This window comes from Geotrypetes seraphini, chromosome 3, assembly GCF_902459505.1.
Source record: "Geotrypetes seraphini chromosome 3, aGeoSer1.1, whole genome shotgun sequence".
NCBI lineage: Eukaryota > Metazoa > Chordata > Amphibia > Gymnophiona > Dermophiidae > Geotrypetes > Geotrypetes seraphini.
Window position 1 is genome coordinate 305,059,636 of NC_047086.1, and position 13,972 is coordinate 305,073,607.

Genomic DNA, 13,972 nt, shown 5'->3' on the forward strand with positions numbered 1-13,972 from the left:
TTCCTCAGGAACCCATGAGTCAAGTATCCAAACGGACTTCAAGGCAGGCTCCTCTCTCTCCTCTCTTGATTCATGGCAATTCTTTTTTTGGAGCCAGTTGTCTTTTTTTTTAAATGGCAAAATGTCCATCTTTTCCCCCCCAAAAAAATGACCATTTCTAGATGTATTCACCCTTAGTGCGTCTATCTTTTTTTTTATCATTTTCAAAAAAGAAAAAAATCCAAAAGAAAAATACACAGTTCAAGCCATTGGGATGTAGGACGAGCCAGCAATTTTAGTAGACCTAACACACAGACATTCAAGGCAGAGCAATGGGGCACTCTAGAGGGCACAGCAGTGAAGTTCATATAAAAAGACCCAGGTACACCTCTCACTGTAACCCCCTGATAGTGCATGGTAAGCTTTCCAAAACTCATATAAAATCTACTAGACCTAACTGTATACCACCCTAGTAGCCTTTATGCCTGAAGATTTTACGTATATGAAGGTACAGTGGGATTTACGTGAGGTTTGGTGGGCTTACACTTCCCACCACATGTGTAACAGGCCTGGGTCCCCTTCTCTGCAGTACACTGGATTGACCACTAAGGCTACTCCAGATACCTGCTTGCTGTTCTACTAGGACTGGTCATACCATCTGAAGATGTCTTACAAGCAAGTATGAACTGTTTCATTCACTGCTTTGGGGGACGGGATGGGGTTAGTGACCACTGAGGGAGTGTGTGGAGGGATCATGCCTTCATCCCTTCAGTGGTCATCTGGTCAGTTTGGGCACCTTCTTGGCACTTAGTTGTTATTGAAACAGGTCTACTGCCAAAAATCCAAAATGGTGCCCTAGATGTTTTCTAAAATGTTCAATTATATTGGTGAAAAAGTACAAATCATAAGCCCGTCTTAGACCGGCCCAGAACACGCCTCCAACACCCCCCCCCCCCTTGAAATTTAGACAAACTACAGGCAAACAGCTTAGAAAATCGTCTAGATAGGTTTTGAAAATACTGAATTGAAAGAGTTTGAGGACAAAAATATCCATCTGCTCCTTTAGGCCACTTTATGGACACTTTTCTCTTTAAAAAATGAGCTCCATAATGAAAGGAAAATCCCTGGATGGCTGCAAATGTAGGCTCATGGTATTGAAGCCCTGGTTTTGATTCAGCTGAAAGCTGGAAGAAGCTGCAGGGCCCAACAAATATAAAAACTAACAAAATATAATAAGCTCTGGAGTGCGTTGCCAGAGGTTGTGGTAAGAGCGGATAGCGTAGCTGGTTTTAAGAAAGGTATGGACAATTTCGTGGAGGAAAAGTCCATAGTCTGTTATTGAGAAAGACATGGGGGAAGCCACTGCTTGCCCTGGATCGGTAGCATAGAATGTTGCTACTCTTGGGGTTCCGGAATCTGTTGTAACTCTATGGGATTCTGGAATCTTGTTATTCTTTAGGATTCTGAATAGAGAGTTGCATGGGGACAGAAATCCCACCCATCCGCGCCCGTCCCCGCTAGGATCCTCTCCGTCCCCACCCATCCCCGTCAGGATCCTCTCCGTCCCCACCCATCCCCGCAAAGAATTGCCTCCATCCCCGCCTGTCCCCATAAAAAGCAGCAATTACTTCTGACAGGATCATCAATTCCACAGTTTCTTTTCTGTTTGCGCTGCTGTTTTCCTTGTGGAATCTCTTTGGTGGAACCCTTTTTTTGTTTTCTGTTCAAGTAATTAACTTATAAACCCCCTCTTTTACTAAGGTTGACGTGTCCATTATATTATATGGACGAACCCTGCTTCCAAAGCCTTCCATCCCCGTGGGAGTCCCGTTGGCTAGAGGGGGGGTCCCCATGGGAGTCCCATAGACCAGAGAGGGTCCCCCCGTGGGAGTCCTGTGGGTTAGGGGGGATTCCCGCGATCCCCGTTCCCATGCAGACCTCTAATTCTGAATGAAATGTTGCTACTCCTTGGGTTTTAGCCAGGTACTAGCCACTGTAAGAACAGGCTACTGGCTTGATGGACCATTGGTCTGATCCAGTAAGGCTATTCTTAGGTTCTTATGTAAATCACATTATGTAGATGGAGGTGAAGTGAAAAAGTTTTTAATCCCCTCCTAATTTCCTTTATGTATAACAATTTTTATTGAAAGAATCAAATAATCAGTACAATAGGATAATACAAAAATACATTAAATACAATAAGAATTACAATAAATTTCATACAAATTTAAATCATTCTTTCAAATTTAATTTCCATATGAATTAATTCAATCTTATCTACACCCCCCTTAATTCCATCCCCTACCCATTATCTTCCCCTAAATGAAATTCCTCAACCTGGATGAAAGTTGACAAAAATAAAGAATTAAAATAAATAACTGGAATGTAATTAGTAAACCTAATTTTCATAATAAATCATTGATAACCAAACTGTATTTTTGGTGAAAGATTCTGAATATAAGGATCCCAAACCTCCATAAAAAGATGAGTTTTTTTAGGCGAACCTCGAACCTCCCAACTCTCAAATAAAAACAATTGGTGTAATTGATTCCTCCAATGCCAAAAACTTGGAGATTCTTTCTGCAACCAAAATTGCATAATACATTTATGCCCAATCATACAGGCTTTTTGAAATAAAAGACATTTTAGTTGGCCAAAAACCCCACAAGCTGATGCTTTACCAAAAATTATTCCCCTAGGACAACCCACTATCGAATTACCCCATAAAGAACCCAAAAAAAATAGGATGGCAGACCAAAATGAGTTGATCAAAAGACACAACCAAAAAGCATGAGATAATGTGCCAGGATCTTTATTACTTTTAATACAAATTGGAGTATCTATTAAATTCGCATGAAAAGCTTGAATTTTGGGAAAAATAAGCCCTATGCAAACTTCTATAAGTACATTCTCTCCAAGCATACCCTTTTATAATCTTTGGTAGTCTATTAATAGATTGAGTAAAATCAAGAAGAGAAATCTGAATTCCCAACTCCTCATTCCAATTTTGTAGAATTTTATCATATGTACGGGTAGGTAATATATTCCGCCACCACTTGTGTAATAAAGAAACTGAAATAGGCACATCATCACATTGATTAAAAAAAGAAATAATTCTGTCATGAACTCCACAAGAAAAATTCAATCTCTTCAATTTATTAATATAATTTATCAATTGCATATACGCATATAATGATCCAGGACCCCTTCCCACTACAATAATTTCCTTTATTAGGTACATAAATGTCACATTGAATGGTTTCTGATCTTTAAATACATAAAATATAATAGTAGGCAAAGGGGACTTTTGTAAATGTAACTCTGTTTTTTAAATTTTACTTCATTTATTTATTCAACACCCATATCAGCCATGTGAAAAAAAAACCCCAACTATACTATAACTATAACGCAGCAATAATTGCAAACAAATGCTTCCTATTGGTACTTAATAGCCATTAAATGGGCTTAATTGAAAGTTAGGTGCCTAAATGAAAAAACGCACGTCTATAAAAGTAAGTGTCTAGTCCAAAGTGCCTACTTAAAAATAGATGTGTTAGGGGGCAGATCATGGGCATTTTTGAGTTAGGCGCTTGTTTTTGAATTAGGCGTATACATTTAGGCCAAAAAAATCCCCTAGCACAGGGGTAGGCAATTCCGGTCCTCGAGAGCCGGAGCCAGGTCAGGTTTTCAGGATATCCACAATAAATATTGTCACAAGCCCGATCCCAGTGACGGCCTTGTGCCAGTGAAGAACCTTAAAAATCACCCAGTGAAATTAGTCAGGGCGGATCACTATGTGCCTGCAAGACAGGAATTGGAGCAGGAAGCACAGGCTGTGTTTGAACAGAGCTTAGACCATAGCCCTGTGAAAACAGGTATTGCCCCTTTAAATCCACCATTTTGTAAAGGGCTGGCCAAACAGGGCAGGAGGCAGACTCAGCAGAAGAAAGCCCTGCCCCTGAGTAGGACTGGGCGGAGCACAGCAGCTGTGGAACAGTTGGAAAGCTGTCTGTCCAGGGAAGTTCCCAGGTGGAAGGAACCTCCACCAGCCCAGGAATCCACGGATGTAGAAATGATTGACCCAGAGGCAGATGAGCAAACACAAGAGACCCAGGTATTGGAAGACATGGAATGGAGTTCTCTACCAGAGCTTGCTTGTCCAGAAGCCATGGAAGTGAGTTGATCTGGCTTTGTGTTTGCCTTACAAAGTTGTTTTTGATTTTTGAGTGTTGGCTGTCGGGCTGATTGGACAGTGCTTAAGAGCAGTTAAGCCACATTGATAAGGCATTGTTTTGAGTGCGGTGAAAACCATGAAGGTTGAGGGCCGGTTTCCTGACATCCAAGTAGTGTGTTTAGGGGTTATATTTTTGTGCTTTGCTTTGCCAAAGAGTTGAACTGACAAATCCCATAACCTTCCGCTCCTTAATGCTTGGAGAGAAGGGAGAAGCACTGAACATTATATAGCACAGAGTTTAGGTTTGGACTAGAGTCTACCTGAGACTCATTTATATTTTTGTGCTGTTCTTACTACTTCAAAGTAGGACTTATCTGGGACATAAGTAAAACACTGGAGCATGAACCAGACCAGGCTGGTGAGAACCATATTATTTTGGGGCACAGTATAGTTGCTTTTGGACTTTTGTTTTCTTGCATTTTTGGTTGTGCCCTATCTGGATAATCAATAAATGTAATTTCTTTCTTTTGGATACTTACGTGAACTGTGTCATTCTGACTTTTGGTACACAGAGTAAGGTACTCTCAACAGGGCTTCCTCCTTATTGGGGAAGCACGCCAGGGCGATATTGTAGGCGTGTGCCGGTCACCGCTAGGCCCAAGAGCTGGCCACGCTACAATATGCATGAGATAGATTTGCATCTCAAGGAGGCAGTACATGCAAATCCATCTCATACATATTAATTGTGGATTTCCTGAAAACCTGACTTGGCTCCGGCTCTCGAGGACTGGAATTACCTACCCCTACCCTCGCATATATACAGTGCATGTAAAGTTAGGATGCCTGAAGGCGCTAAGCATGATTCTTTACAGTGCACTTAGCTTTTATAGAATTGCACTTAGCACTGCACTAGTTGGTGCCGATTTTTTAGGCGACCTATATAGAATCGGGGCCTTGATGTATTGTGGAATTGATACTGTGCGCTTGCTGTTTGATACATTTTAATGATGTCTTATGGAACTATTCTACTTGGCACTACTTTCGGTAGGCTAATTTAACCCTGAAAAGCAAGCAAAAAATATCTAAGTGAGTTCACAGAACAGAATTTAAGAGTACAGTGGTACCTTGGATTACGAGCATAATCCGTTCCAGGAGCATGCTCGTAATCCAAAATGCTCGTTTATCAAAGCAAAGTTCCCCATAGAAAATAGTGGCAACACCGATGATTCGTTCCAGAACCCGGGGTCAGTACCTGTCGGATGCCGGGTGCTGCAGCGCCGTCTCTTCCGTCCGCCTCCTCCGTCTGTCATCCGAAGAAGAACTCCACAGTGCCGCTTCGGGGGGGGGGATGCCTCTAATGTCCGCCAGCAACCGGAGAACCCCGCAGTGCCTTCAGAGGGATGCCTCCTCCATCCGCTGGCCAGCCCTCAACATCGGATGCCCCCCACATGCTGGAGATCCCCCGCCCGAGCCCAAGCAGCCGAGCACCGCCCCACCCGCACGCAGCGCACGACACGCACAACGCCAATGATTGACACTGTGCGCATCACACACAATGCGCAGGCGGGATGGCACCCGGCCGCGCAGGCCCAGACAGAGGTCCTCCAACCTGCGGAAGGCACCCGATGTGGAAGGCTGGCCGGAAGACAGAAGAAGAATCCCCCGAAGTGGCGCTTCCTGGGCTGTAAGTGCTCGTTTATCAGGGCAGTGTTCAGTTTGCAAGTCAAAAGTTTGCTGAGTGTTTTGCTCGTCTTGCAAAACACTCACAAACCGGGTTACTTGCAAACCGAGGTTCCACTGTATTTAAAAATAGAGTATAGAAAAAGAAGCCTATTGACTTCTGTAAAATATTGAACCACAGTAATGACTGTCTAGAGATACTCTGTCCACAGCATTTTGCTCAGACTCAGAAAAAGAGGTTTTGGGTCATTTCAAGTGATACTCATCTCTGTAGCTGACTTTGGCAGATTGACAGGGTAGCTGAGGGGTGGAAGAGAGGGAAAGTAGCTTGCAACCTATGTAAGGAAAAAGAAGGGAATTTTAAGAGGAAAATATGATTCCAAAAACCCTAGTTTTATCAAATGTTTGCCTGTTCAAGTAATATGGAAGGCTGTGAAGCAGTAAATATAAACTAGGATTAGAAGCGTTGCTGAGTGTTTCTGAGCACAAGATGAAAGAAGAAAGTCTGCCTGTTTTGAGTTTTATGTTGCCTTGTGGATAAGAGGAAGCCAAGCTTCCTTGTTTATTTTTGTTCCTTCAATACATATAACTAAAAACTTTTGAATTTTATGAAGGAATTGTGGGCCCAAAGTGCTATCTCAAAGACTGCTGGAAGGCGTTTGGTAGTTTGAACTGGTTACTGCCCAGCTGGAAACACACAAACCCCAAAACAAACAAAGCTTAATGTTGGGGTAATCATTACTGTTGTGTGCACTTATTAAAATCTCAGGAGGAATGGACCAAGTCAAAAGTTAATAGGAGTGCAAGGCTGAAGGTTCACCTAAGATCCCCAATACCTTTGCACTGGACCTGCAAACTAGAAGTCATTTTTTCTTTCCATTTCTTTGGGTGTGCCTGAGCTCAAAGTAGGTAGGCACGAGAGAACCCCTTTCACCATTCCAGGCAATTGAGCATCTCTCAATCTCCCCCACCCCCATCCTCCATACCTTTTAAAGCCTTTATTCTTTGCTGATAGTGAGCTGTGATTCATAGCCACTGCTCATGCCAGGCTATGGTTACCATATGGCTCCAGAAAAAAGAAGACGGATTGAGACATCCGGGTTTTACTTCCATTGCTTTCAACCCAGATGTCTCTATCTGTCCTCCTTACTTCCATTGATTTCACTGGAAGTAAAACCTTTACGTTCAGGAAATCGGCGTTGAGATGTATAGATTCAGGCCTAGATGCACTAAAGATAACCGGAAAGACCTTGTGGGTCTCTCCAATCCGATCTTTTGATCAATTCAAAAAGAGCTTTTGATGCACTAAAAGATTTGATTGCAAATGATTCACGCGGAGGTTTGTCTTAATCCCCCCTCTCTCCTGTCCAACTGATGGTTGTGAAAGCGACTCTCACACATGTGCAAAGATAGCAGGAAAAGCCTGAACAGTTTAGAGGCAGGGGAAGCCCTGAAAGCAGCCTCCTGCCACTCAGCTGTTCGGGGCAAGAAACTTTTATTTATTTATTTTTTTTAAATGGCCACAGATGCTGTGCATGTTACACACGTGCAATATCTACCCCATTAAAAAAGAAAAAGAAAAAAAGCATCCCACCTCCCGCCGTTGACAGCTCTCCCAGATAAACCAGCATCAGGAACTGACACCCCCCCCCCCCCCCAAGCAGTAAAAACAGCAGGAGAAATGCCCACGTCTTCCTGCATGAGAAAAAATGGCAAGAGGGATGTCCACTCCCTTATGCCATGGCAACTCCCCCTCGCCACGTGAGAGAAAATTGGCTGGAGGGAAGTTCACTCCCTTCTGCCAATGGAGGCCCCCCCACAAAACCATCCAGGGATGTCCACTTCCTCTTGCCACCGGGTGCTTTCCTCCCCCCCCGTACCTTTTTTTTTGGACGCAGGAGGGAAGCATGATTCCTCCACCTTCGTGGCCCGCCAATCCAAAATGGCGGGCCTTCCCTCCTCGGTGCATCATGTGATGCTCAGGGAGGGGCCAAGGCCTTGATTAGCTCAGACCTCAGCTATTATGCTAGTTAGGACCTCAGTTATGGAATGTTCTTCCAAAGAACTTAAGATTGACTGAGTCCTTGAATGATTTTAGAAAATCTTTAAAAACATATTTGTTTTCCCAGGCACATCAACGATATTACATTGTTTTAGAAGATGGATGTGAATCATTGACTTTGCATTTATATGTTTTAAGATATGTGTCAACATATCTTATATATGTACTAATCTTTAAGCCCGTAACATTAACGGGTGCTAGAATAGATGTATGTGTCTGTCTTTCTTTCTTTCTCTCTCTCCTTGGCTGCTTTCTGTCTCTCTCTTTCCTTGGCTGTCCACCATCACCCCTTACCTGCTCCCCCTGTCCCTCTTCCCTGCTTCCCCTGTCCAGCAGCACCTCTTCCCTGCTCCCCCTGTCCAGCAGCACTCCTTACCTGCTCTCCTGTCCCTCTTCCCTGCTCCCTCTGTCCAGCAGCACCTCTTCCCTGCTCCCCCTGTCCAGCAGCACTTCTTACCTGCTCTCCTGTCCCGCTTCCCTGCTCCCCCTGTCCAGCAACACCTCTTCCCAGCTCCCCCTGTCCAGCAGCACTCCTTACCTGCTCCCCTGTCCCTCTTCCCTGCTCCCCCTGTCCAGCAGCACTACTTCCTTGCTCCCCTGTCCCTCTTCCCTGCTTCCCCTGTCCAGCAGCATTCTTTACTTGCTCCCCCTGTCCCTCTTCCCTGCTCCCCCTGTCCAGCAGCACCCCTTACCTGCTCCCCCTGTCCAGCATGTGGCTTCCTTGTCGTTTGCGTCTGCCCTCCTCTTTTTTAAAGCAGCCTACTGAGGATTGCGGCCGGCTGTAGCAAACCTTGCAGGCTGCTCTGCACCTCGGTAGCATGTTCCCTTTGACGCGATCGCGTACGTCAGAGGGAACGTGCTACCGAGGTGCAGAGCAGCCTGCGAGGTTCACTACAGGCGGCCGCGATCCTCAGTAGGCTGCTTTGAAGAGAAGCAGCGCTGTCGGCAGCGGTTGGTGACTAAGGGCAGGAGGTGAGAGTCATTGGCGTGTTCCCTGCCTCCGTGTTCCAAAATAGAATTTGGCACGGAGGGACACAGCATGGCAGCAGTGATCAGAAAACCCTAAGTGTGCATGTGCGCTTAGGATTTTATTATAGAGGATGCTGTAAACCGCTTATGTGGTATATAAAAATCTTTTAAATTAAATTAAACTTAAAACTATGTAGTTACCTTCATTATCAATGTAACATGATCTACATTATATTTCACAACTCCCCACCCACAAACAAACTGTAGTATCTACCTCACCTTATTTGGGAATATTTGTTTAGTGACGAGGGAGCGTTCCTGTTTTGATACTGGTGTTTCTCACTAAGGTGCTCATGTTCCAGAGAAAAATGTCTCAAAAGCAACAGATGGGCATTATTCCACAGTTTGTCTAACTTGCAAGGGGCATGTTGGAGGTGTGTTTTGGGCAGGCTTCAAATCTGGACCTTTTTCAGCAATAATAGAACAAAAAAAAAGCCCATCCAGGGGAAAAAAAAGTATGTGTTTCTAGACATGTTTCAGTTATACCTAAAGGTACCCTAACTGACCAGCTGGCCACTGGATGGATTAAGTCATGACTGCCCCCTCCCCCCAAAGATGTGATAGTAACAGTAGATACCAGCTTTATGACAGCTCCAGATATTATGGCCATTCCTAAGAAAGCAGCAAGCAAGTGGATGGATTGGCCTAGTGATCAGTGAACAACGGGGCCCACGTTTAATTCCCACTTTAACTCTTTCATTGTAGTAGAAATATGTGAGCTGTCCTAGAACATACAAATATTTATTTAAATTTATATACTGTTTAAAATTACACAGTAGGCACCTTCTGTACCTAAATATATAAGTGGCCCTCAAGCCGGAGGGCTATTACAGTGGTGGACCTTTACATACAGTAGGTTCTCTGTTCCCGGAGGGCTCACAATACAATATGAAGGGGTTAAGGTGGGTTGTACCTGGGTCCTTTTATGAGAAGTCCACTGCACTGACCACTAGGCTACCCCTCTGCACTGCTGGGATGTTTGTGTGGTCAGATTACTTTGAATGCTGACACAGAGACAACCCTATTGTAAGCCCTGACCTTTGGGGTCACCCTAGGCAGCTGCTTAGTGTGTACTCTGGAGCATGACATCTGGTTGGGCACACAATATGTTGTTTTAGGGATGGGCCAGGACTAGAGAAGACCCCCAGGAAGCCAAATAGGCTAATGCACCTCATATTCACAATCACTCGGGTATCAGATAAATGCAGACCACATGGTTGACGTGCTCTGAACCACAATAATAGTTTATTTCAAAAACAGGCAGGGATATAATTTAAAAAACAAAACAAAACAGGAAGGGATGATTAAGGCAGAGAAAGTATAAGTTCAGGGCAGCAAAATGTTTGCATATAATCACTCTCTTCTACTTCTTGTGAAAACTGTGTTCTCCAACAGATTAAATTTTATACTCCAGCTCTACAGGAGCAGATATCACCAGCAGTAAATATGAACAAGTAATTAATAAACATAGAGTGGCTGAGCTACGCAGTACTAGTTCTTACCACCTCTGGGGGATTGGGAGGTCAATAGGACAGTCAAAACCAATGGCTGTTGTTTTGTTCAGGAGCTGTAGAAGTTCTCTTCTTCCAGCTGCAATATTTTCTTGGTCACTAAAGATACTTGATGGTAATCCCTAGATGAGACACAGATGTCCTTCTCTTTCTCCTTCTAGTATTAGCCCAAAGGTAATGAGGAGAACTCCCGATTTCCAGACTCACACCATAGGCAAAACAGCAGGCCAAAGTTCTGTGTGACACTTCTGAGTCTTGTTAGCACCCAAAAAAAAGGATCTGGGTATCATTGTAGACAATACGATGAAACCTTCCACCCAATGTGCGGGGGCGGCCAAAAAAGCAAACAGGATGCTGGGAATTATTAAAAAAGGGATGGTTAACAAGACTAAGAATGTCATAATGCCCATGTATCGCTCCATGGTGTGACCTCATTTGGAGTATTGTGTTCAATTCTGGTGTCCTTATCTCAAGAAAGATATAGTGGCGCTAGAAAAGGTTCAAAGAAGAATCACCAAGATGGTAAAGGGGATGGAACTCCTCTCGTATGAGGAAAGACTAAAACAGTTAGGGCTCTTCAGCTTGGAAAAGGGACAGCTGAGGGGAGATATGATTGAAGTCTACAAAATCCTGAGTGGAATAAAACGGGTAAAAGTGGATCAATTTTTTGCTCTGTCAAAAATTACAAAGACTAGGGGACACTCGATGAAGTTACACAGAAATGCTTTCTTTTTTTTAAGTTCAAAGAGTTTTATTGATTTTGTAAAATAATACAATACAATACCAACAATGTGAATACTTTTAAAACCAAATAGGAGGAAATATTTTTTCACTCAGAGAATAGTTAAGCTCTGAAACATGTTACCAAAGGATGTGGTAAGAGCGGATAACATAGCTGGTTTTAAGAAAGGTTTAGACAAGTTCCTGGAGGTTCCATAGTCTGTTATTGAGAAAGACATGGGGGAAGCCACTGCTTGCCCTGTATTGGTAGCATGGAATATTGCTACACCTTGGGTTTTGGCTGGATACTAATGACCTGGATTGGCTACCGTGAGAATGGGCTACTGGGCTTGATAGACCATTGGTCTGACCCAGTAAGGCTATTCTTATGTTCTCCTTAAATATGTTGACTGGGGGCTAGATGCACTAAACATGGTCGCTAAGACCATGTGAGTCGCTGTTGGGCCAATTTTTTGGCTGATTGTGGAACAACAATCGATGTTACAAATTTCCATGTAAATGATTTGCATGGAAGTTCACTATAATCCCATCCCACCAATCGCTCTGAGATCAATTTCGACACATTCGCAGAGCCAGTTTGGGGAAGCCCAAAGAGCTGAGCGGCAGGGAAAGCCCTAAAGAAGTCTCCTGCCACTCAGCAGTTAGGGCTTTTTTCTTTTTCTTTATGGCATAGATTTTGAAACACCCCCCCCCCCCCCGGTATCAAAAAATCAGCAGGATGGATGCCCATTCCCTCCTGCTGCCGCAAACCTCTCCCACACTGACCGCCCCCCCCTTACAAGGAACCTCTGATCCCACCCCTCCTTTCTCCTTCCCTGTGTCCATAGTGCTCCCAGTGCCTCCGTCCTGTGTCCATAGTGCCCCCAGTGCCTCCTTATGTCCCCCCACTGCCTTCCAGATTTTGTCCACCCCCAAAGCCAGCCTGCCTGCCTGCCTACCTATCTCCCTCCCTCCCTGCCGCACTATAGCCAGCCAGCTTGCCTGCCTACATCCTTCTCTCCCTGCCGCGGAAAAATAAAATGTGCCTTTCTCCTTCCTTTCCCCCGGTCCGTGTCGCTGCAATCTTACCTCTCCACTGCTGAAACTAATCGCCGACAAGAAGTCTTCTTTCTGACATCAATTCTGACGTCGGAGAGGTTGTTCCGGGCCAGCCAATCACTGGCTGGCCTGGAACGTCCTCTCCGACGTCAGAATTGACGTCGGAAAGAAGACTTCTTGTTTCAGCAGCAGTGAGGAGGTAAGATTGTAGCGGCGCGGACCAGGGGAAAGGAAGGGCAGGAGGACCCGGACCTGGCCAGCTGTGTACCCCCCCCCAAGCCGTGCACCCAGGGCGGGCCCCCTCCCTTGATACGCCACTGAAGATCGGTATTCACCTAGCGGGTGCAGTAGCTGGAGGTTGTCAGCATAGAAGTGGATTTTAATGTTGTATTTATGAGCAATATCTATGACTGGTCTAATGTAGAGGTTGAATAGGAGTGGGGACAATAGAGCACCTTGGGGGACTCCGTATTTGCTGGATTTGGGGTCAGATTTGCTTGGGCCTAGTAGTACAGTTTGTGTTCTTTGGTGGAGGAAGGAGGTGAGCCATTGGTGGGCGGAGTTCTTGATTCCAAGGTCTGTGAGTCGGTGCAATAGGAGTTGGTAATCGATTGTATCAAAGGCTGCGCTTAAGTCAAGTAGCACTAGCAGATCATTGCTCCCACTGAAAAGACCCTCCTGCCCCAACTTAAAAAATGAATTACCCCCCCCCCCCCAACATGATTCCCCTTTCTCCATCTTTAGAAAATTTCTTGGTGTCCGAGTGCCCTTTATAGAATACCACTTAGAGCAGATTCCCATGCCCAGCTTTGGGTTTATGGACTTATGCCAACTGAAACCTGGTATACTGTAAATGCTAGTGCCCAAGTTGGAGGTGTAAACCCATTATTGTACAACACAGTTCATAAATAATTGGAATGCCCCTCATCTGTCCATGTCCCTCCCATGGAATGGCCAAACCCCCTTTTGGGTTGCACATGAGACATTTTGCACGCGCAGCATTCTAGAATAGTGAATAGGAAGATGTGCATGTAAATCCAAATTAGTGCCAATTCTCCAACTATTATCAATAATTGGTTGTTGGCACCCAATTGACTAATTAGTTTATTCATGAATCCGAGTGTGAGTCCAAATTTGGACAACTTTGGGCAACTCTTTTCTAGAATCCAGGGGTAAGTGCAGGGAAATTTTCAGCTGGGGAAAATTTACCCCACTTAGGCATAATTCCTTTGAAAACTTTTCTAATAATGCTACTTCCTTTTCTTTTTGGACCTTCAGATAGTATACACCAGACTTGACCCAATCGCCAACTTATTGGATCTCTGTCACATCGTCATTGGTCCATCAAGTATCAATCATCAGAATTCAGAATCCTTAATATGTTCATCCAAATAATGAATTCAAATTTAACCGGACTTATCTGAATCTTGTTGCTACTCTTTCACGTGGAACACTCTCCACTTTATTAACTGGCAAATCAAACCATTTCTGACATAACATTATGTTTCACCCAGAGAGGCTGCATCAGGGAAACTCCTTCTGCAATAAAAGAATGGTCTTGAGCAAGGCTAATTCAGGATCACACATTTGGGACATCCTTTTAGAGGCACCAAAGCAAGCTACCTATCATTTCACACCATTTTTCCCATTTCTGAAGCTATTTTGATACTGAAGTCTTTGTAGATTTCTACCTTGGATATATCATTTTGACCTTCAATTCCACCTTTTGGGGTAGTCCAGAGAGGCACTGAGGGCTAA

At 44.3% G+C, this 13,972-nt stretch overlaps 1 protein-coding gene across 1 annotated transcript in view; it reads left to right on the forward strand.

Annotated features, from left to right (window-relative positions):
* Nucleotides 1-3,960: 3,960 nt before the first annotated feature.
* Nucleotides 3,961-13,972, forward strand: part of SPRED2 (sprouty related EVH1 domain containing 2) — a 422,525-nt gene continuing 412,513 nt past the window's right edge. Inside the window, exon 1 of the mRNA XM_033937521.1 lies at nucleotides 3,961-4,153. Within this exon, the coding sequence (XP_033793412.1) occupies nucleotides 4,071-4,153 (83 nt within the window). The 5' untranslated portion in view covers nucleotides 3,961-4,070. The remainder of the gene's footprint in view (nucleotides 4,154-13,972) is intronic.